We start from the raw sequence: 22253 nt of genomic DNA, 5'->3' as shown, positions 1-22253 counted from the left end.
TTTAATACTCATTATGAGTATCTCATTTACCAAATAAAGTATTTTAAAACTGAAATTAGGTATTTTGCAAGTAAAACTAAGTACTTGAAAAAGTTCAATGCTTTGTTGCGAATTTGTTTTTTTTAACAATAAAAAAACAATTAAGTGAAATGAACATGTCATCCAAATGTATCTTGGATAGAAATGCGAACACTTGGTGAACTTACGTTGCATATTCGAATATCCAGTATTTTAATACTCATTCTGAGTATCTCATTTACCCAATCAAGTATTTTAAAATTGAAATTATGTATTCCGCAAATAAAACTAAATACTTCAAAATTTATATGCTTAGTTGCGAATTTGTTTTTTTTTAAATAAAAAAAATAATTAAATGAAATGAACATGTCATCCAAATGCATCTTGGATGGAAATGCGAGCACTTGGTGAACTTACGTTGCATATTCGAATATCCGGTATTTTAATACTCATTATGAGTATCTCATTTACCAAATAAAGTATTTTAAAACTGAAATTAGGTATTTTGCAAGTAAAACTAAGTACTTGAAAAAGTTCAATGCTTAGTTGCGAATTTGTTTTTTTTTTAAATAAAGAAAATAATTAAATGAAATGAACATGTCATCCAAATGCATTTTGGATGGAAATGCGAGCACTTGGTGAACTTACGTTGCATATTCGAATATCCAGTATTTTAATACTCATTATGAGTATCTCATTTACCAAATAAAGTATTTTAAAACTGAAATTAGGTATTTTGCAAGTAAAACTAATTACTTGAAAAAGTTCAATGCTTAGTTGCGAATTTGTTTTTTTAACAATAAAAAATCAATTAAGTGAAATGAACATGTCATCCAAATGTATCTTGGATAGAAATGCGAGAACTTGGTGAACTTACGTTGCATATTCGAATATCCAGTATTTTAATACCCATTCTGAGTATCTTATTTACTAAATCAAGTATTTTAAAATTGAAATTAGGTATTTCGCAAATAAAAGTAACTACTTCAAAATATTATATGCTTAGTTGCGAGTTTGTTTTTTTTTAAATAAAAAAATAATTAAATGAAATGAACATGTCATCCAAATGCATCTTGGATTGAAATGCGAGCACTTGGTGAACTTACGTTGCATATTCGAATATCCAGTATTTTAATACTAATTCTGGGTATTTCATTTACCAAATCAATTATTTTAAAATTGAAATTATATATTTCGCAAATAAAACTAAGTACTTGAAAAAGTTCAATACTTAGTTATGAATTTTTTTTTAAAATAAAAAAAATAATTAAATGAAATGAACAAGTCATCCAAATGGATCTTTGATGGAAATACGAGAACTTGGTGAACTTATGTTGCATATTCTTTTTTTTTTTTGAAAAGTACGTTGCATATTCTAATATCCAGTATTTAATACTTATTCTGAGTATCTCATTTACCAAATCAAGTATTTTAAAACTGAAATTAGGTATTTCGCAAGTAAAACTAAGTACTTGAAAAAGTTCAATGCTTAGTTGCAAATTTGTTTTTTTTTTAAAAATTAAATGAAATGAACAACTCTGTCAAATGGATCTTGGATGGAAATACGAGCACTTTGTGAATTTGCGTTGCATATTCGAATATCCAGTATTTTAATTCTCATTCTGAGTATCTCATTTACCAAATCAAGTATTTTAAAATTGAAATTAGGTATTTCGTAAGTAAAACTAATTACTTGAAAAAGTTCAATGCTTAGTTGCGAATTTGTTTTTTTAAAAATAAAAAAATAATTAAATGAAATGAACATGTCATCCAAATGGATCTTGGATGGAAATACGAGCACTTGGTGAACTTTCGTTGCATATTCGAATATCCAGTGTTTTAATACATATTCTGAGATTGTTATTTACTGAATCAAGTATTTTAAAATTGAAAATAAGTATTTCGCGAGTAAAACTAAGTATTTCAAAGAGTTTAATGCTTAGTTGTGAATTTGTTTTTTTAAAATAAAAAAAATATTTAATTCAATGTACATGTAATCAAAATGCATCGGGAATGATGAGTGAAAAAAGAAGTTGACCAACAAAAATAGGGATTTATATACTTTTTTATTAATTAAAAAGGGTAAAAAGGTAAAAATGCTTGAAACATGTAGTAAAAACTAAGTTGGTATTAAAATACCAAAAAAACTGATAGGTACTGAATCTTAAAAAAATCATTGACAGATGTATTTTTTTACTAATTACCCATAAGATAAATATTTTATTTAATCACATTAAAATATTTTTAAATTTTTTCTAATAATTTTAAAAATAATATTTTTCATTCAAATCTTAATCACACTATTTATCTATTTTTTCTTCTTTTTTTCCCTCTCAATATCAATGTATTTTATACTACTAGCTACTTTTTGCGCATGTTTATATGTTTACATGATCGATTTTTTTTTATAATCATCGTTAAAATTCAACATTTTTTTGAATTAAAACAATTGATTGCATGAATTATTGAGAAATTATATTGAACCATTAAACTTTTAGGAATGATTTATAATAGCATCCTTATAATGTTTTTTTTTAGTATGATTACTTTGGTTATCTTAGTGAGTGATCCATTATCAATTATGACAAGTCGGCATTATTTAGATATTTAAAATAATAAATTTAATTTTTAAATAATAAAGTTAATTTTTTTAAAAAATTAAGATATTTTTCGGTATAAAACGATATATATCGATATTGTACCGAAATCTCGTTATACTGCAACATTTCGATATAATCGATATGCATTATACAAAACGAAAATTTCGATATACACGATATCAATATAAATATATTTAATAACATAATTTTTAATACGATATACAATATATATTTTTCGGTACAGTACGTTGTACCAACCCTAGTCTTATATAGTAGAATAAAGATTGCTCTGGACATGTATTTGAAACACTGTCATAAAAATATTTTGGAACCCCTTTAAAATATGGGTCCTGAGTCAACCGACTCAACTCAGGTGCTGACCTGATTCTCTCTGGTTTTTTCTCTTTCTTTTTGTCTGTATGATCATATGAGATTGGTGGAACAAATTAAATGTTGGATTTTCAATAAAAAGTAGGTTTCCGTCTCACGGATCATAAACCGTGAGAATGATCAATTCTATCGATATTTACAATAAAAATTAATACTCTTAACATAAAAAATATTATTTTTTCATGGATGACCTAAATGAGAGATCCGTCTCACAAAATACGATCCGTGAGACCATCTCACACAAGCTTTTGTCTTTCAGATACAAAGAAAATAATAATTTATTTAATTTGCATGACTTAGATACAATACAATTTGAACTCAACAAAGATTCAAATTCATATAATAATATAATAATTTACATACGAAATCTTAAAATAAAGCAACAAATTAAGGCATCATTGTGATTATTAGTCCACATCGAAAAATAACGGCCGTGAATCGACAGCAGCCGATAATGATTCGAGGAAAAAGGAAAAAAAAAAACCATAGACCACATGTATTACAAGGGTTCACTAAAAAGTCGAAGCAAACTTCTTACGAATTACTTTCCGAATCGGGAACCGAGTTCAGATCAATCCCTCTTCTCTCAACCCTCCTCCCACCGACACTAACGCCGGCCTCAGCCGCCGCGTCCGGCACCGCAGCACCGCCGCCCCCTCCCGCGAAGTTTCTGTTGGAAGAAGAGCCGCCATTCTTGAAATACTCGACAGCCACACGCATCCTCTTCAGGATCGTGAAGAACTCGTCCACTTCCTCCTCCGTCGGCTGCGGGGGCGGCGGCGCCTCTTCGATTTCTTCCTTGACCACCCTCTTCCTCTTCCTTGCAGCCCTTTCCCTTTCCATTTCCTTTTCCTTTTCCTTTTCCTTTTCTTCTCTCTGGATCAGTATATATGCATGATAAAGGTGTGATAAAGAAGGAAGACTTGGGAGACTTTAGGCATATATTCTTCGCTCTATACTTCTCTGCTGTAATCTGATGCAATGATTTAATGATGGTAATTCTTGAAAATAATTTAATTTAAATTAAATTTTATTCATTTTTGTAAATAGAACTGTGGAATTATTAGGGGAATAAAGACATTTTTCGAGCATCGTGATTCTATGCTGGCGTAGAAAAGATGACGCATTCGCCACCCAATCACCCTTGTGGTGGTACCCGAGGAAAGTTCAATCTAATATATCTAATCTAATTCAAGTTTTTATACGAGTACGGTGATCGGTGAGAAATATTTTCGGTGTATTTGTACAAGATGTTCGTAGAAAATCTTGAACAATCTTGAACAAAAATGAAAGACGAGTTTTTCTCTCGATGTAATATAGAATCAACACACGAGTAAGTATATTGTGCAACGATTTCATGCGTATATAATTGTGATATGAATCGATTTGATTCGTACGTCCAGTGAAAAGTAATATTTTTGATATAAAATGAATAATTTCTGTCATATCAGCATATATTAATTATACGATATATTTTGACAAATAAAATAATATTTTTCACTCAAATCATAACAAATTACACAAATTTTTTCATAACATGACTGACATAAAACGATACATTTGCAGTGACAAATGGATCGGGTCAGGTTAGGTCGAAGATCTGAGTCGTAAATTTGACTAGTGAATCGGTTTTTTCAGATAAAAAGATAAAAGATTCACAATATTTAATTATACATAGTCTAATAGTTAAATTATTTGGTCTGAAATTTTGAGTCCCCGGGTCAATAATAATGTAAAACTAGCCGTCATGACACAAACTACATTTATAAAAATCGACAATAAATATGACGTGATTATTTTAATTTTGTGGAATGTATAAAATCAATTTAGGTGAGAACTTGAAGAAGTGAAGAAATAGTATTCGAAAAAATTTACTCACTTGTCCATTGAAAGTTAGTTTAAGCCCCCTAATATATTTAAAATTTTGTAAAATAATCCCTGAACTTTTTTTTTCGGTACATGACATTATTATACCTATCGAACATATTCAAAGGCATAGGGTTACACAAAGTTTTCAGCCTAAATTTTTTTAATAGCATATAATGCTTCCGTATAATAAATTAAATCTTTAACATTTTTGACCGAATGTCGTTGGGTTGTATCCACCGGATTTTACAGACTGCTCCTCATATTCTAACTACGCAGTCACAACAGATGGTTCCTGACGTAGATCTCTTCAACAACACTTAGCACAACCTTATACCGTTTTCTATCTTAAGATGTATAGTAAAGAAGTTTAGTTTTGAAAATAATACATGGGATGAACAGTAAGTCTTAGTTCTTTCTTCAAACATCCAACATATTATTACATATTAACTTCCTGTAGAGGAGAATAAACTTGCTACTTATACTAGCTGGAATTATAACACATATAAACTGAAAATATTACAAATTTTATTTTTTAAAGAAAAATGAAGAGGTTGAATGATGTATTAATCTTCTTTTTGTCTTGATATATATAGAAGTCTTGGTGGATTTGAAATCCGGACTTCAAATCTTGTTAATTATTCTGCAGTTGTGATCGACAACATCTTTTGAGTGGCGGTCTTTTCAATCACTAGTTAGTGGCTTGTCTTTATGAGTGATTGAATTGTCCAGCTTCCGCTATTTAATGTAATCGTTTTTAGTGGTGATTCATCCTCTACTAATAGAATGGTTGGATTACATATCTGCTTTATATTTGTCGAGAAATCTTCTGCTTTTATATGATGCCTGCAGAAATCATGACTTGTGTGGTCTGTTGCTGAAAACATTTCCTGAATTCTGGCCCTTCTATTTCGGGCACTCTGGGCAGATCTCTTCTGATCATCTTCCCACATGAGCCATATTGCAGAACTTTTCGGTGATTTTCTTTACTTTCCGGCAACTTTCTGTTCCACATAAGAATTCTTTTTCTTTTCAAATATCTCTTCTGCGAAACTTGTTGTTTTTCATGTCATAATATTTAACAGCAAATATCTATTTACGTAATTGTGATAAAACTTAAATGAAAACTTGACTATGTCCCTCTCGATTAGATAGACTCATAAACTCATACTCTTCTGGTGAAAATTTCATCTTCATTAAATAAAGTGTTACATCTTCATTAAATAAAGTGTTTCTTATTTCAATATATTTTATTGTTACAAATTTTTTTCTTGTTTTTAAAGGATTTTTTTCCCATCTTTTGAGGTATATAATACAACATGCTGCCATAATTCCGTATCATCTTTTGAATTTCTCTAAGATCTTTGGAGAGTTTAGAGGAATCCGGTACTATTTTCATGATGTTGTTCGAATAATCATAATTTTACCTTTGAATTCTGATAAGTTCCACTTTGCTCCTGATATCTAACATTTGTTATATCTTCTTGTTTCAAATATTTCAAAATATTGGAATAATTTATGCAAATAATTAATCTCGAACATGTGTTAGGATTCATATTATTTGAGAAAATTCTCTTACTCAAATAGTTAATTACACAGTAATAATAAATTTGTATGTTTGAAATAATGTTACATCAGCTCTGATATCATTTCTGGCTCAGTTATAAAATTAACGATATTTTTTATCACTTTATCAAAATTGGGAGTTCAAACTAAGATTTTAGGTCCTAGGGAGTAAATCCTAAGTTAAAATTTGAATCGACGATTTTTCCCTAATTTACCAAAAAAATAAATATATTTTGTAATTTTTTTTAAAAAAAAATACCATGATATATTTGTATTTTTAAATTATACCTTCGTTATATCTGTTTCTACAAAGATATCTTTTTTAACAACGAAAATATATTTTAACTCATAAAATTTGAGTTAAAACCCATCGAAACGAATTCAAATAACCGGGAACTGAAAATGAGTTGCTTCAAATTCGTTTGATTTCGATTTCACATTTATTGGAATTAAAATCATTAATTTTGATATTGTGGTTTAACTCTATCCCGGAACGATTAACTTATGTTGATTTTTTTTTTTAAATAAAATTAAAATTGAACTAACTTAGTTTGTTAGCTAATAGCTAGACAAATTTTTAAAATTTGAGGGACTTTCTTCAATGAAAAAAATAATATTAAAATTGCAAGTTTTTTTTAAAAAAAATTTATGAGAAAGTAAATTCTCTTATTAGACGGTCTCACGAATTTTTATCTGTAAGACGGATCAACCCTACTGATATTCACAATAAAATGTAATATTTCTAGCATAAAAAGTAATACTTTTTCATAGATGACCTAAATAAGAGATCCGTATCACAAAATACGACCCATAATTTTTTGCCCAAAATATGGTATTATATTCTGAATGGTTTGGCAAAAATTCGGATGAAAGTGTAGAGTTCTTGCTAGCTTCGATTTGAATCATTGGATGCCCTTTTCCTTGGTCGATAACACGAAGATCAAAGATTAGGTGGGATGGATGTGTCAGTATGATGACGTCTTTGTATATGTCAGCATCATCGAGTCAATTTGAGGGACTAAAACCTCAATTATAGTCAACTTATTCAATTCATATATTTTATTTTATATTATAAATATAAAACAATAATTCATTTAACAATTAACATTCTGTGCAATTTCCCTAACGTGATGGGGAAAAAATAATAATTAAAATAATAAATTTCACTCGAAAATAAAATATGTCATATGTGTTTCATGCAAATATAATCAAATTAAATTGAAATATGTAATAATTTCAAATTGATTATGACGTGTAAATAATTTTTAGAATTAATTTGAATATAAATTAAATTAATTATAAAATGATTGTATAAGCACGCAACACGTGTAAAGATTAATTAGTGTATATGAAAAATTCGACCTTATAGTGAGAGTTTTAACTTCGCTATATAAAATTACATTTAATGTAAATTTTTCGTATTAACATATGGACATAGGAAAATCCTGACTGTTAACCGTAAGCGTATAGTTAACCGTCCTAGACGGTTATGGTTACGGTCTGGGTTTTGAACCCGGCGTTTTGGGTCCGGTTAACAGCCGTGTTCGAGTTTGGTTCAACTTTTATGTATTTTTTAGAAAAATATTAATTGTTAAATTTAAAAAATAACTGAAAAATGATGGAATTTGAATACTTAATGAATTGAAATTAAGCAAGAAAGTTAAGAAAAACTCGAAGCAATAGCTCCAACACGGGTTCGACCCGATGAATCGATGGATTTTAGATCTCAAACCGTAATTATATCACCTTTGGTAGGTTACAATCACGATTTCGCGCCAAACTCGTTGATCCGTTTAACTGGACTATTGACCATGGTCTGATTTCAATCCAACCCGACGCGTGACTAGGTCTATAAACATATGAAATATAAATTATTGTATCTAGAAAATAATAGAAATTATTGTAATAGTATTGGAAAGAGGGGATTAAACAAAAAATGGACCTACTCCATTTTACTTGATGTTTGTTTCTTGCAATAATAAATAATAAATTACTATAATTATTGCATTTGTTTATTTATTTTAGTTTTTGTTTTTGTTTTGTGGAGTGGTTGAGTGGCGCCACCGTGTTGGCATATTCTTTGGACTTTATTCATCATTAAACTTTGATATATACATTCTTTTCCCTTAATTTCTAAAAAAGTTGGCATATTACATTATTACTTTCATATTATTTAAAGCACTATAATGAATGCTACGACTTATAATATTTAACTTTAAATAATTACGTATATTTTGTTATATGGCACCTCATGCGGCTCAGAAGCCCTTTTGAAAGAAGCTAGCGCGAGTGAATGTTAGACGTTTGGTAAGTTCTCCTCCGGCTAGGAGAAAGGATCCGCCGCAGGGTAAACCACCACCTCATGTAGTCCTTAGATGTATGATCATTGATTTATTTCATATTAGTTGTTGTTGTTGTTGTTATTGTTATTATTATTATTATTATTCAATTCATCAATATCATTATGTTTCTATGTAAATAATATAAAAAAATAATATTTATCAAAATATATACAAATAAAAATTTAAATTACGTATAAGGAACCGGGATTTGAAACACGAGCCATTTGAATAATTAAAACTAGCGACCGCGCAAATACCATATTGTTGGTCCCACGTGCGGAATTTGAGATAATAAAACCTGAAAATAAAGAATAAACTGGACACCGAGATTTACGTGGAAAATCCCTAAAAATTATTAGAGTAAGAACCACGGGCAAGATGAAAAGAATTTCACTATAATATTTTGTGGTGTACAACTCACTCACTGTGTTTCCAAAGAGAACATACACTCTCTTAATACAGGAGAACAAAACACCTCACAAATATTATAGAACTAAGCACTCAAATGCTTATAAGATGAGAGAAAACTCGAAGAATGGATGATTTCAGAATGAAGGGGGGGCTCTATTTATAGAGTCCCTTGTCCGTGTGAATACGCGTTAAAAACGCGTATTCATATTTCAGTCTGAATTTTCTTCTACTGCACCAACTTTGACAAATCAATTGCCAATCACAACATTTAAAATTCAGCTGCCCAATTTCTTTGACTCCTGACATGCATTTAATGCATTCACAATTGCCGACATTTCTCCCACTTGGAGATTTAATTGAGAATCAAACACATTTCCACACATTCTTTCAATCTTGCCATTACCTGCTGCTTACGTTTTCGCTAGACCACTTGAGAATCTACACCACTCAAACTTTTCAGTGTTCACTGGCTTGGTCAGAACATCAGCTATGTTGTTCTTTGTATGGATTTTCTGCATGTTCACGCTTCCTTCCTCTACTACTTCTCGCACAAAGTGAAATTGGACTCCAATGTGTTTAGTCCTGGAATGAAAGGCTGGATTCCTTGCAATGTGCAAGGCACTCTGATTGTCACAAAACAAAGGAACATTCTCTTGTTTGTGCCCGATCTCCTCCAATAACCTTTTAATCCATATTGCCTCATTGCAAGCTTGAGTAGCTGCCATGTCTTCTGCCTTTGTTGTAGATAACGCCACAACTGTCTGCAGTTTCGAAACCCAGCTTACTACTCCCCCTGCAAGTGTAAACACATAACCAGTAATAGATTTTCTCTTATCAGGATCACCTGCATAATCTGAATCGACATAGCCCCTGAGTGTAAAATCCGATCCTCCATAACATAATGCAGCATTCAAGGTACCCTTAATGTATCGAAGGATCCTCTTAACAGTGCTCCAATGCTCTCGTCCAGGATTCGCCATATACCGACTAACTGCTCCCACTGCTTGAGCAATGTTCGGTCTTGTACAGATCATGGCGAACATTAAACTTTCCACTGCTGATGCATATGGTACTCGAGACATCTCCATCCTCTCTGCTTTACTGCTAGGACACATCTCGGAGGATAACTTGAAGTTAACAGGAAGAGGGGTCGATATTGGCTTGCTATCTTGCATGTTGAAGCGTTTCAAGACTTTCTTCAAATAATTTTTCTGGGAAAGCCAAATCTTTCTGTCACTCCTGTCTCGGTGAACTTGCATCCCCAGAATCTTGTTTGCTGGTCCCAAGTCTTTCATATCAAATTCCCTAGCCAACTGTGCCTTCAATCCTTGGACCTGATCTTTGTTGGGACCTGCTACCAACATGTCGTCCACATACAACAGAAAAATGATATAATCATCACCAATCCTCTTGAAATACGTACAAGGGTCTGCACTCAGTCTGTTGTATCCAAGGCTCATGATATAGGAATCAAATCTCTTGTACCAACACCTCGACGCCTGTTTGAGACCGTAAAGAGATTTGTTCAACATGCAAACCAAGTTCTCTTTTCCTTTTTCCGCAAAACCTTCTGGCTGGAGCATATAGATTTCTTCTTCAAGATCTCCATGAAGAAATGCCGTTTTCACATTTAGCTGTTCTAGATGTATGTCAAACACCGCACATAATGCCAACACTACTATGACTGTTGTAAGCCGAACAACAGGAAAAAATATCTCATTGAAGTCAATGCCTTCTTTCTGAGCATAACCTTTTACCACCAATCTAGCACGATACCGTTCCACTTGGTTATTGCCATCACGCTTGATCTTATAGACCCATCTGTCTCCAATGGCTTTCCTTCCTCGTGGTAGTGTAACAAGATCCCAAGTTTTATTCTTGTCCAATGCCTCCAATTCTTCTTGCATTGCTATTATCCACAAGGATACATCCGAGCTTTGAGTAGCCTCGTGAAAACTCGATGGCTCACCATCCTCTGATAATAGACAATATGCAATGTTGCTTTCAGTGACATAATCTGAAAGACAACCTTGTGGTCTTCTGTCTCGAGTGGACTGCCTCACATTGGAAACTTCAGACTCAACATGTTCTTGTTTTTCGTGCTCTGGTACTGCTTCACAAGAAACTTGACCTTCGTCCTTCTTATTTTCCACTTGAAAAATAGTAGTTTCTGAATTCGGTGTGCCTTTGTCTCCCTTTACTTTATCTTCCTCGAAGATAACATCCCTGCTGATGATAAGCTTGTGAACAGTTGGATCCCACAAGCGAAACCCCTTTACTCCATCAGCATAACCCAAGAAGATACATTTTCTGGATTTCGAATCCAACTTCGATCTTTCTTGCTCATTGTACAGAACGTAAACTGGACTTCCAAATGTATGAAAATGAGAATAATTTGTCGGCTTCCCAGTCCACATCTCCATCGGAGTCTTCAGATCAATCGCCACTGAAGGAGAACGATTGATAATATGACAAGCGGTTTTGACTGCTTCTGCCCAAAATGACTTTTCTATACCTGCAGTCCTCAACATAGCTCTTGTTCTGTCCAACAAGGTTCTGTTCATCCGCTCCACCACTCCATTCTATTGAGGTGTGTAAGCCGTCGTAAACTGTCTTTTGATGCCCTCATGTTGAAAATATGCATCAAATTCGTCACTGATATATTCTCCTCCATTGTCAGTCATCAGACACTTGATTTTCTTTTCTGAATCAAGTTGAACCCTCGCTTTGAAATCTTTGAAGATCTGGAAAACATCTGATTTCTTCTTGATTGGATACACCCAACATCTCCTATAGAAATCATCAATGAACGAGACAAAGTATCTCGCTCCTCCTAGGGATACAACCGGTGCTTGCCAAACATCCGAATCAGCTCCAATATGTTTTTGCTCCTGGCAGTAGAAGTGTCAAACTTTAATCTGTGTTGTTTACTGGTAACACAATGCTCACAAAAGGATAGTGACACTTTTGTAAGTCCTGACAGCAGCTTCCGTTCTGACAGAATTTTCAAACCCCGTTCTGACATATGCCCGAGCTTTTTATGCCATAACACTGTAAATTCTTCTCCTGAACCAATTGATGCAACAACTAGTTCTGCCTCTTTGTGTGTTTCTTCCAAAAGTACATACAGATTTGCAGCAACCTTTTCTGCCTTCATAACCACAAGCGCACCCTTCACAATTTTCATGATCCCGTTCTCGATACGAGTTTTGCACCCGATGTCATCCAATTGCCCCAATGACAAAAGATTTTTCGTCAGTCCTTTCACATGTCGTACATCTTGTATGGTTGTGCGTATGGTGCCATCAAATATTTTAATTTTGACAGTACCGACCCCAGCGATTTCAAAAGCATGATCATTTCCCATGAATACAGATCCTCCCGAGACTTGTTCATAATGATCAAACCATTCTCTCCGAGACGTCATGTGCCACGTCGCTCCTGAATCCATAATCCATGTGTCACAGAATTTGTGCCTGTCTTCTGCAACTGTTGTCGCTTCGCTGAATAATATTTCACCACTGCCTGAAGTACTAGCCACATTTCCTTGATAACTTTTATCGATACTCGTACACTCTTTCTTGAAGTGCCCTTTACCACCACATTTAAAGCAGTAAATATTTTTCTTCTTACTTCTTGACTTTGATCTACCTCGCCTTTGGTTCCCACTGGAGTCACGATCCATAAATCTTCCTCTTATTATCGGCAAAGCCTCTGCCTGCTTCGAAGTTACCAACCTATCTTTCTTATTCTTGCGCCGGCTTTCTTCTCCGAGAATCGCAGTTAAGACATCATCGAATCTTAGAAAGCCCATAAGAATATTGTTGGTAATGTTGATGATAAGTTGATCATATGAATCTGGTAGACTTTGAAGTAGAAGTTTCGCACGTTCATTTTCCCCTATTTTATGCCCCATGGAAGTGAGTTGGGCAAATAGAGTATTTAGTGTATTGATATGGTCGATCATCGATGATGATTCCGCCATCCGAAGAGTATAAAGTCTTCTCTTTAGGAAAATCATGTTGTGTAGCGAATTGACCTCGTACATCTTTGTCAGAGTATCCCAGATTACTTTGACTGTTTTTATCTCAGAGATACTTGACAATACTTCGTCTGCTATAGCCAAGTGTAAATTGGCAACATCATTGTCATTAATCTCATTCCACTTTCCATCATCCGTAATTTTCACCGGTCTATCTTCAATAGCTGCCAAGCAATTCTCCTTTCTTAAAACTGCTTGTATCTTTATTTTCCACAGCATAAAATTGCTTCCATTGAACTTTGCTATCTCGTACCTTCTCGCCATTATGTCTACAACAATTTTAGTAGACTGGGCAAAATAATTTCGCCTTAAATAAAAAATCTTAAAAAATATTTTCTGATGTGGAAGATCAGTCTAGGCTGCAACCACAGAGCATACTCAGAATTTTAAGAAATTTTAAACCAATGCTCTGATACCACTTGTTGGTCTCACGTGCGGAATTTGAGATAATAAAACCCGAAAATAAAGAATAAACTGGACATTGAGATTTACGTGGAAAACCCCTAAAAATTATTAGAGTAAGAACCACGGGCAAGATGAAAAGAATTTCACTATAATATTTTGTGGTGAACAACTCAATCACTGTGTTTCCAAAGAGAACACACACTCTCTTAATACAGGAGAACAAAACACCTCACAAATATTATAGAACTAAGCACTCAAATGCTTATAAGATGAGATAAAACTCGAAGAAGGGATGATTGTCAGAATGAAGTAGGAGCTCTATTTATAGAGCCCCTTGTCCATGTGAATACGCGTTAAAAACACGTATTTATATTTCAGTCTGAATTTTCTTCTGCTGCACCAACTTTGACAAATCAATTGCCAATCACCACGTTTAAAATTCAGCTGCCCAATTTTTTTGACTCCCGACATGCATTTAATGCATTTACAATTGCCGACAGATACGATACGTGTATAGATTATTTTAAAAAATATTTTTGATTACCAAACATTTTTTTATGATTTTGTTTAAATTAGTATGCATGCAATAACTTGGTAAGATACCGAAGAGACTGCGTGGGAAATTTTCGAATTAAATATTCATACTCTGGTGTTTTTTATTTTGGTACCGTAGCTTTCATTTTGTGAGAAGAATTGAAGTTATTTGAATCGTAAGCACTTAAGTAGTAAAAAAATAAAAGGCAAGAATTTGTGTGCGACGGTCTCACGGGTCGTATTTTGTGAGACATATATCTTATTTTGGTTATCCATGAAAAATATTATTTTTTATGCTAAGAGTATTGCTTTTTACTGTGAATATCGGTAGGGTTGACTCGTCTCACAGATAAAAATTCGTGAGACTGTCTCACAAGAAACCTACTCAAAATATAAAGAGTAATTGTGAAAAATAACTAAAAAATATCAAAATAGTTACTATCTTTCCTTCTCCCTTTATTAAATATCGACAGTAATAAAAAAAAACTAGCGACAAAGTACATATAATAAATACAGCAACGATAATGGTTAAAAATCTCTTAATATGATAAAAATAGTGAGACCCTAAGATATACTTTTTTTTGATTAATTAATTTTAGATAGATAGAAATCTCTCACCACATATATAAAAAGACAAAAATTATGTGAGACGGTTTCACAGGTCGTATTTTGTGGGACATATATCTTATTTGGGTCATCCACGAAAAAATATTAATTTTTATGCTAAGAGTATTACTTTTTATATGAATATCAGTAGTGTTGACTCGTCTCACAAATAAAGATTCGTGAAACCGTCTCACAAGAAAACTATTCATATAAAAATATAATATTACCAATCGATGGATCCAAGATGAAAGTGAAAGAGGAGCTTGAACAATTGAAAGGAGGGGTCGGGTTTGGAAGCCCGAATCCTTATAATTACTTAATTACGAAAATATTTTTTTCGTCATTTTTATGTTTGTGATGCAGTGACATAAATATCTCACGATTGGTTCAAATCGGGTGATGGCGAAAAAAAACCGACCCAAGTGATAATGATAAATTAATAATAATTATAAAATAAAAATACTTTCTTTTGTGTTTTATCTTGCGCTTAGCGGTTTAACGTTAACTGAATCAAAACCCCCTCCAAAGCCCTAATTTTCGTTATTTGTGGCGCCCATGAAATGTTGCTTACGTTTTCTTCGCAGCTAATCTTGCACAATCATCCATCGTTTACTGTAATTCGCGGTTTCTCCTTTTCTTGTTTGATTCAGTTTGGTTTATGAATTTTTGTGTTGATTTTTGCTTTTTTTTTTGTTTGTTTAGGGAGTCAATGGAAAATCAAATTCATGCTGGTTGTGGAGCAGACACAATTTGAAACAGAAGCCTTTGGTGGTGAAGGCAGGTCCAAAGAGAGTAGCTTTCGACAGAGAGTGTAGAGAAGCTTTGCTTTCGGGCATCAATAAGCTTGCTGATGCTGTATCGGTGACCCTGGGACCTAAAGGTTTTTATAATAATATCATTTCTCTTATTTTCTCTTCATTTTGCTTTTCCATTTCATTTATTTTTCGCTTTGTTAGCTGGGTTTTTTGTATCATGTTTTTGTTGCTTGAGTGTTAAATAATTGTCTCTTAGTACCCCGCAAGGTTGAGACTTATAGTCGCAGTGTCTTGGCCGCTAGTTGGGATATTGCAACTTATAATTTAGTTGGTTCCAGTAAATGAGTTAATCGTTAAGACGTTTAATTAATTTGCACCAAGTTAATGCTAAGTGATACCGGCTTTATGTTGATTATGCAGGGCGAAATGTGATCCTTTCAGATTCTGAGACACTTAAAGTGGTTAACGACGGTGTTACTATTGCCAAAGCCATAGAACTCGCAGATCCTATTGAGAATATAGGAGCATTGCTTCTCCAAGAGGTTGGATACCCTACGCATACCTATCTAATTTTTACTTGAATCCACTGCATTCGATCTTTGTTAAAATTGCGCTGATCATGGTCAGGGCTCTTGCAGGTTGCTATTAAAACAAACGGGTCATCTGGGGATGGCACAACGACTTCAATTATACTGGCTCGAGAAATGATTAAATCTGGGCTTCTAGCCATCACTTCTGGTGCCAACCCTGTAGCTTTGAGAAAAGGAATGGAGAAAACAGTGAAAGAATTGGTTAAAAGTTTGAAGGAAAATAGTTATGCTATAAGTCGAAGCGAAGACATTGAAGGCATGATTTCTTTTGAGTCTTTCCATCCAGTCTGATGAAATATTTTTGGTTTGATACATGCAACAATGTTGTTCTCTTTATGCAGCTGTAGCTTCAATATCTGCGGGAAATGATGAAATTATTGGGAAGTTAATTGCTGAAGCGATGGATAAAATTGGTCCTGATGGATTAATATCTGTTGAATCTTCTTCATCATCCGACACATCAGTGATAGTTGAAGAAGGAATGAAGGTAATGGTGCAAATAATCAAGCCCATAAGCTAGTCCCCTGCAACCATCTTCCTGCAGCATTTCTTAGCTTTCTGCATCTTGCAAAATGCGACCTCCTCTATCCTAGAGATTCTGTTTTTTTTTTATTATAGTGGCTGAACAAAAGATGATCTTGGCTGTGTTGATCATTACCATCAAGATATCAAAAGATTTAACACCCTCTTCTAAATTCATGGACAAACTTGGAACTTCGATTAACGAAGTATCAATTCTAATGGTTGCTATCATTTTTCCCTTAAACAAACATGTACCTTCACTTGTTCTTGGTTTAAGGCTGACAACCCTATTCGGATTTCAATAATTTTTAGCACTTATTTACTAGTTTTCTCCTTCTTTGAGTTTTCATCGTTTTCTTGATTTCTCCAGGCATTATTTTCTTACAGATAGACAAAGGTTACATGTCTCCTCATTTCATCACCAACAAGGACAAATCTATAGTTGAATTTGACAATGCTAAAATTCTTGTGACTGATCTGAAGATATCTGATGTGAGAGAGATTGTTCCTTTGCTGGAAAAGGCCACACAGTTGAGTGTCCCTTTGCTGATAATTGCTGAAGACATTTCTCGACAAGTGCTGGAAATTCTAGTTGTCAATAAAATGCAAGGTGTGCTTAATGCTGCTGCGGTAAAATGTCCTGGTTTTGGAGAAGCAAAAAAAGCTATTTTGCAAGATATCGCACTTATGACAGGTAATTTTGTTTGCTGTCTCCAGTTTCACAAAATTTTGTTTGGATCCAAGAAAGGAGGGAATAAAGAATATCAACTGCGATACTCGCATCCATTTCGATTTTCTATTTAATCTTTCAATTTACAACCAAAATTGAGTTTTTACTGTATATTGTCCATTCTCCAATATGAGAACTTTGTACTTAGTTGCATCTACATATTTTTTGTTTTTCAAGTGTAAATAATGTACATTTGCTCCTGTTCATCAATTTGTCTCAGTTTATCACTTTATTGTAATCAGGAGCTGATTTTATCTCTGGAGATTTGGGCCTTACTCTTGAATGTGCAACTTCCGATCAGCTTGGAGTCGCACAAAAAGTAACCATAACGAGCAATTGCACAACTATAATTGCTGACCCTTCTACTAAAGCTGAAATACAGGCAAGAATTTTACAGATAAAGAAGGATTTAGCTGAGACTGATAGCAAATATATGGCAGAAAAGCTCTCTGCAAGAATTGCAAAGCTCTGTGGTGGGGTCGCAATAATTAAGGTAGGAGCTCATACCGAGTTGGAACTTGAAGATCGGAAACTAAGAATTGAGGATGCAAAAAGTGCTACTTTTGCTGCCATGGCTGAAGGCGTTGTGCCTGGTGGTGGAGCAACCTATGTACATCTCTCTAGAAAAATACCTATACTGAAGAAGTTTTTTGAAGATCCAGAAGAGAAATTTGGTGCAGACATTGTTGGAATGGTATGTTGCTTGTTATTCTTGGCTTTTTTGTAAGTCTTCTTGTGTTTTCTTGCATCACATTTTATATTCATAACTTCATTCAGGGGTTAGAGTTGCATGTTATTTTTTGGATAATATGAAAAAACATAAAGGCGATGGGTAAAATTATTTAATTTTATATTTTATTGCCTGTATGACTAGAAATCTGCGGGTTTCTCACTTATCATTGCACCTTTGCTATCGAATATGAAAGTGTCGGTTTGTTTCTGAATAAATTTTAGATTGGGACTTCATTCTTCTGGTTCTTTCATCTAGAATTCCTCTCGATAAATTTCAGGCCCTTCTTGCACCTGCAAAATTCATTGCAGCAAATGCAGGGGTTGATGGAGATGTAGTTGTAGAGAAAATTCTATCTTCTGACTCGAGAGTAGGGTATAATGCGATGAACGGGAAATATGAAAATCTGATAGCTGCTGGAGTTATTGATCCTTGCCGTGTTTCAAGATGTGCACTTCAGAATGCTGTCTCAATTGCTGGTATGATCCTTACCACTCAAGCCATTCTGGTGGAGAAAACAAGGAAAACAAAGCCAATTGTCCCTCATGTACCTGGAATATCGCCTTAAAACTGAAAATTGGCCATCTGCAAGAGTAAACTGAAGGCAAACAAACACAGTTTTGTTAGGGTGAATGATAAAGTTCAATTAAACGAAATGTCGCTGTGGTACATGTTTTCGAGACCCGAACAAACTGAATTTCAGCAGACTTGTGGTCTGTGAGAGTATCATTTGAATGTTGTTGAAGGGATGACTGGTTCTGCTTGTGGTCTCGGCTTTATTTGTACTTGATAGTTAAGGATACAGATTCTGTTTTTAGAGAATTATGAAAGTCTAAGTTATCAGCAAAATCTTTTTATTCATTGAGGTCTATGATTAATTTCTCTGTATTTGCAGACACTGGAGCGACGCTGCTCGACTTTGTGAATTGATACAAAATCTTAGCTTCTAATTGAGAGTAGTAAGATTCTGTCTCTGTTTCTATTTCCCAAATAAAGTAATCTCGTGACAAAAAGAACCATTTGTCTCTAACATGCAAGTCAAGTGGTTAAGAAAAGCAAAATCAACAAGAATCACTCGCTCAAAAGTAAAATCAACAAGAACCACTCAAATGTGCATTAGAAGCCACGCCTTGATTTACAAAGCCACCAAAACTAGAGAAAATAACTAATTTTTAAGAAGAAAACTGTGTATACTGTGGATGGAGGCCTCCCTTCTGAACTGAGTAGTCTGTTTAGTGTGTATGTGTGTGTGTTTTTCCGCAGATTAGTTCACTTATTACTACCATATTATGTTAAAAATAAGAAGACAATTAGAGAGAAATTGTTGAATTGCATGGTTTTTGTTCGGGTTACTTAATTTTTGTTAGAATCGACATTTTGTCAACATTTATCATTCAAGTGTACTCGTGACAGAAACACATCCAGAAGAAACACAGGAAGGAGAGGGAGATGAGGTATCAAATAAATCAAATTATAATAGGTACTTTTATTTTTAAATAAATGATTAATTTAATGGTTGCTTAATTTTTATCCACAAATTCATCAAGTGCATGCACCTTAAATTACTACTATTAACTCTTTTTTTGTCAGACGAGATTCTAAAACATTTTTTATAACATTACTAATCATGTATATCTTATATAAAATTTAATAAGATATAATTTCTTTTAATTTCTCATTATCAGTACAATTGCAGATTGTTACTGGAAAATGTTAAGAGGATTTTTATACTGTCATTTTAAAGAATAAAAGGGACCTCTGGCTGACCCAAAGCGTGTCTACAGCCACAAGTGGGGGAGAATGGTTGAAAAACATTTAAAGGATTCACAAGTTAGCATGAAGGCAACACCAGAGAACCACAATTAGAATATTATTTTAAACATCAAATAATTGAACAACAGAATACAAACATCAAACCTAAAGGTCTCTCTCATGTTTGTGAACTGAGAATGAGAGGGAGACTGTCATTTCTCGCCCCTTCACAATCTGTTGGCTCCACCATAAATCCTTAATAATGATGCATGGCCAATAAGAATGCAAGATTTAAGATTTTTGCAAAATTCTAGCCAATCAGGAACTAGATAAGAACGGTCTATGGGCCCCATGGTGTGTATATACAGTTAATCATCCACTGTAGGAAATGGCCAACCATAGATATGTATTCAAGAAACCTAGTTGCGTGACTAAAAACGATCTTTTGAGTTATTCAGCTGCATTTTAAGCTTATACATCAAGAAAAAAGGAAAAAAAAAATAGAACCTGCTTTAATTTTCAGCCTGGAAATTAAGTTCTGTTTGATTGAAATTAACATATAGTATTAGTAACAGAGCTATGAATTATGTTGATGAATTCAAAGCTGCGAACGCCATTGGAGGCAAGACTGCAAGAGTTTGTGAGAGTTGTTTGAGGAAGAGGGCTCGATGGTTTTGTGCTGCTGATGATGCTTTCCTATGCCAAGCCTGTGATGCTTCGGTGCATTCGGCTAACCAGTTGGCGAGTCGGCACGAAAGGGTTCGGCTCTCAACCTTGTCTTTAAAGGGTGACCAAGTGATGGATTCTTCTCCAGCACCAGCTTGGCATCAAGGGTACACTCGAAAGGCCAGGACGCCGCGGCATGCGAAGTCGAAGCAGCTGCAACCACCACCGAACAACCCTCTTCCGCTAGTTCCGGAGATTAATGGAGAAGACCCTTTTATTGAGGAGAATGAAGAGCAGCTACTTTGTAGGGTTCCCGTTTTCGACCCTTTTCTCGACGAGTTATGTACTGAAGAAACAAGGAACGGATCAGAAGAAGCCGACTATGATCAGTGTGACTTGAATCTTGCGGAGCTGCTGAATTGTCATATTGAGCTTGACGAGTTTGCTACAAATGTTGAGAGCTTACTAGGGGAAGGAGCCGAAGAAGATTCTGCTGGTGTAAACAATGATCTAGATTCGAAAACGGTGAAAGTCGAAGATGAAGAAGATGTCGATGAAGAAACTCAAGCAGCCATAGCATGCCACTTTGATCCAGCACTAGACATGGAAATGAATTGGGATTTTGATTATGCTTCTTCCATTGCTGGGGAAGATGGAGAAGAGATGAAAAAAGAAGCTTTTATCGAAAGCAAGGAGTATAACTTCGAAAGCGACACACAAGTAAAGAAGATGACGCTACTGAGCCTCAACTATGAAGCAGTAATAGCAGACTGGGCAACTCGAGGTTCTCCATGGACGACCGGATTTCGACCGGACGAGCTAAACCTCGATGAAACCATGGTATCAAACAATGAAATTTTCAATTCTTTAATCTTCACCTAGAAGCAAAAATATATTGCACGTAATACATGCATAAAATATAAACCTTATGCATAAAATATAAACCTTTGTGTGAATATAATAACCTCAGATCACAAGCTTGGATGGAGATTCATACGGAGGAAGGTGGGGAAGGGCACATGAAATCGCCGAAAGAGAAGCAAGAGTATCAAGATACAGGGAAAAGAGAAGAACAAGGCTATTCGCCAAGAAGATTAGGTACCAAGTTAGGAAAATAAATGCAGAGAAGAGACCAAGAATGAAAGGTCGATTTGTGAAGAGGGCAAGCTTTTTAGGGTCTTCTTTCCCAGCAGTGCCACCTTACCTCATGAATAAATAAATGAAGACCATAGTTTTTATATATATCCAACTTCTAATTTGCTTGCTTAGCAACTAGGGTTGTAACATTGTTATTATGCATGCAATAAATGAATACAAAGTTTAGAAACAGTAAGTGGAGATTGCCTTGCCAATTAGGGGACGTCTGGTGAATGCTATGCTATATCGGGAAAAATACTCGCGTTAAGATCATGAACATGAGAACTCATGTTGTTCTGACGATATGTTCAGAACAATATGTTATGTGAGACATATATCTCTCGATATCATGTCTTTTGTACCGTTTTTGCCGGGTAAGGATGCTATATGTACACCCTTGCTACAAAATTACCTTACAATGAGGCAAAGTTTAAGCATTTTTATTATTTTGATTTGTCAGTTATTGTATGATTTTGCACATAATAATAAGTTTTGAATGTTTGGTACATTACATATTAATTAACCTTCAATCAAGTTGACTGTATATAATTGCAATAGCGAAAAATAGAAGGGATAGAGGAAAAGATTGAA

At 34.1% G+C, this 22253-nt stretch overlaps 2 protein-coding genes across 2 annotated transcripts; both read left to right on the top strand.

Annotated features, from left to right (window-relative positions):
• Positions 1–15260: 15260 nt before the first annotated feature.
• LOC142521010 (chaperonin 60 subunit alpha 2, chloroplastic-like) lies at positions 15261–19057 on the top strand. Its single transcript, XM_075624191.1, has 8 exons — positions 15261–15394; positions 15483–15660; positions 15956–16077; positions 16174–16381; positions 16467–16612; positions 17035–17341; positions 17620–18071; positions 18388–19057. Exons 1-8 carry the CDS (start codon positions 15341–15343, stop codon positions 18673–18675), a joined length of 1755 nt encoding a protein of 584 aa, XP_075480306.1. The 5' UTR covers positions 15261–15340; the 3' UTR covers positions 18676–19057.
• A 1208-nt stretch (positions 19058–20265) lies between these two features.
• On the top strand, positions 20266–22175 carry LOC142520928 (zinc finger protein CONSTANS-LIKE 16-like). The gene is made up of 2 exons (XM_075624088.1): positions 20266–21365; positions 21496–22175. The coding sequence occupies exons 1-2, from the start codon at positions 20439–20441 to the stop codon at positions 21742–21744; spliced, it is 1176 nt and encodes a 391-aa protein (XP_075480203.1). The 5' UTR covers positions 20266–20438; the 3' UTR covers positions 21745–22175.
• The last annotated feature ends 78 nt before the right edge of the window (positions 22176–22253 follow it).

This window comes from Primulina tabacum, chromosome 12 (genome assembly GCF_025594145.1).
Source record: "Primulina tabacum isolate GXHZ01 chromosome 12, ASM2559414v2, whole genome shotgun sequence".
In the NCBI taxonomy this organism is placed as follows: Eukaryota; Viridiplantae; Streptophyta; class Magnoliopsida; order Lamiales; family Gesneriaceae; genus Primulina; species Primulina tabacum.
Note: the sequence above shows the minus strand (reverse complement) of the source record. Positions and strands in the feature narration are given on the sequence as shown.

Bases quoted from the DNA above. Each gene is read 5' to 3' on its own strand.
- LOC142520928 (XM_075624088.1), top strand. From the start codon at position 20,439: ATGAATTATGTTGATGAATTCAAAGCTGCGAACGCCATTGGAGGCAAG. The intron at 21,366-21,495 runs GTATCAAACAAT...TAATAACCTCAG, and splicing joins TAAACCTCGATGAAACCATG to ATCACAAGCTTGGATGGAGA.
- LOC142521010 (XM_075624191.1), top strand. From the start codon at position 15,341: ATGTTGCTTACGTTTTCTTCGCAGCTAATCTTGCACAATCATCCATCG. The intron at 15,395-15,482 runs GTAATTCGCGGT...TTGTTTGTTTAG, and splicing joins ACAATCATCCATCGTTTACT to GGAGTCAATGGAAAATCAAA. The intron at 15,661-15,955 runs GTTTTTATAATA...TTGATTATGCAG, and splicing joins GGTGACCCTGGGACCTAAAG to GGCGAAATGTGATCCTTTCA.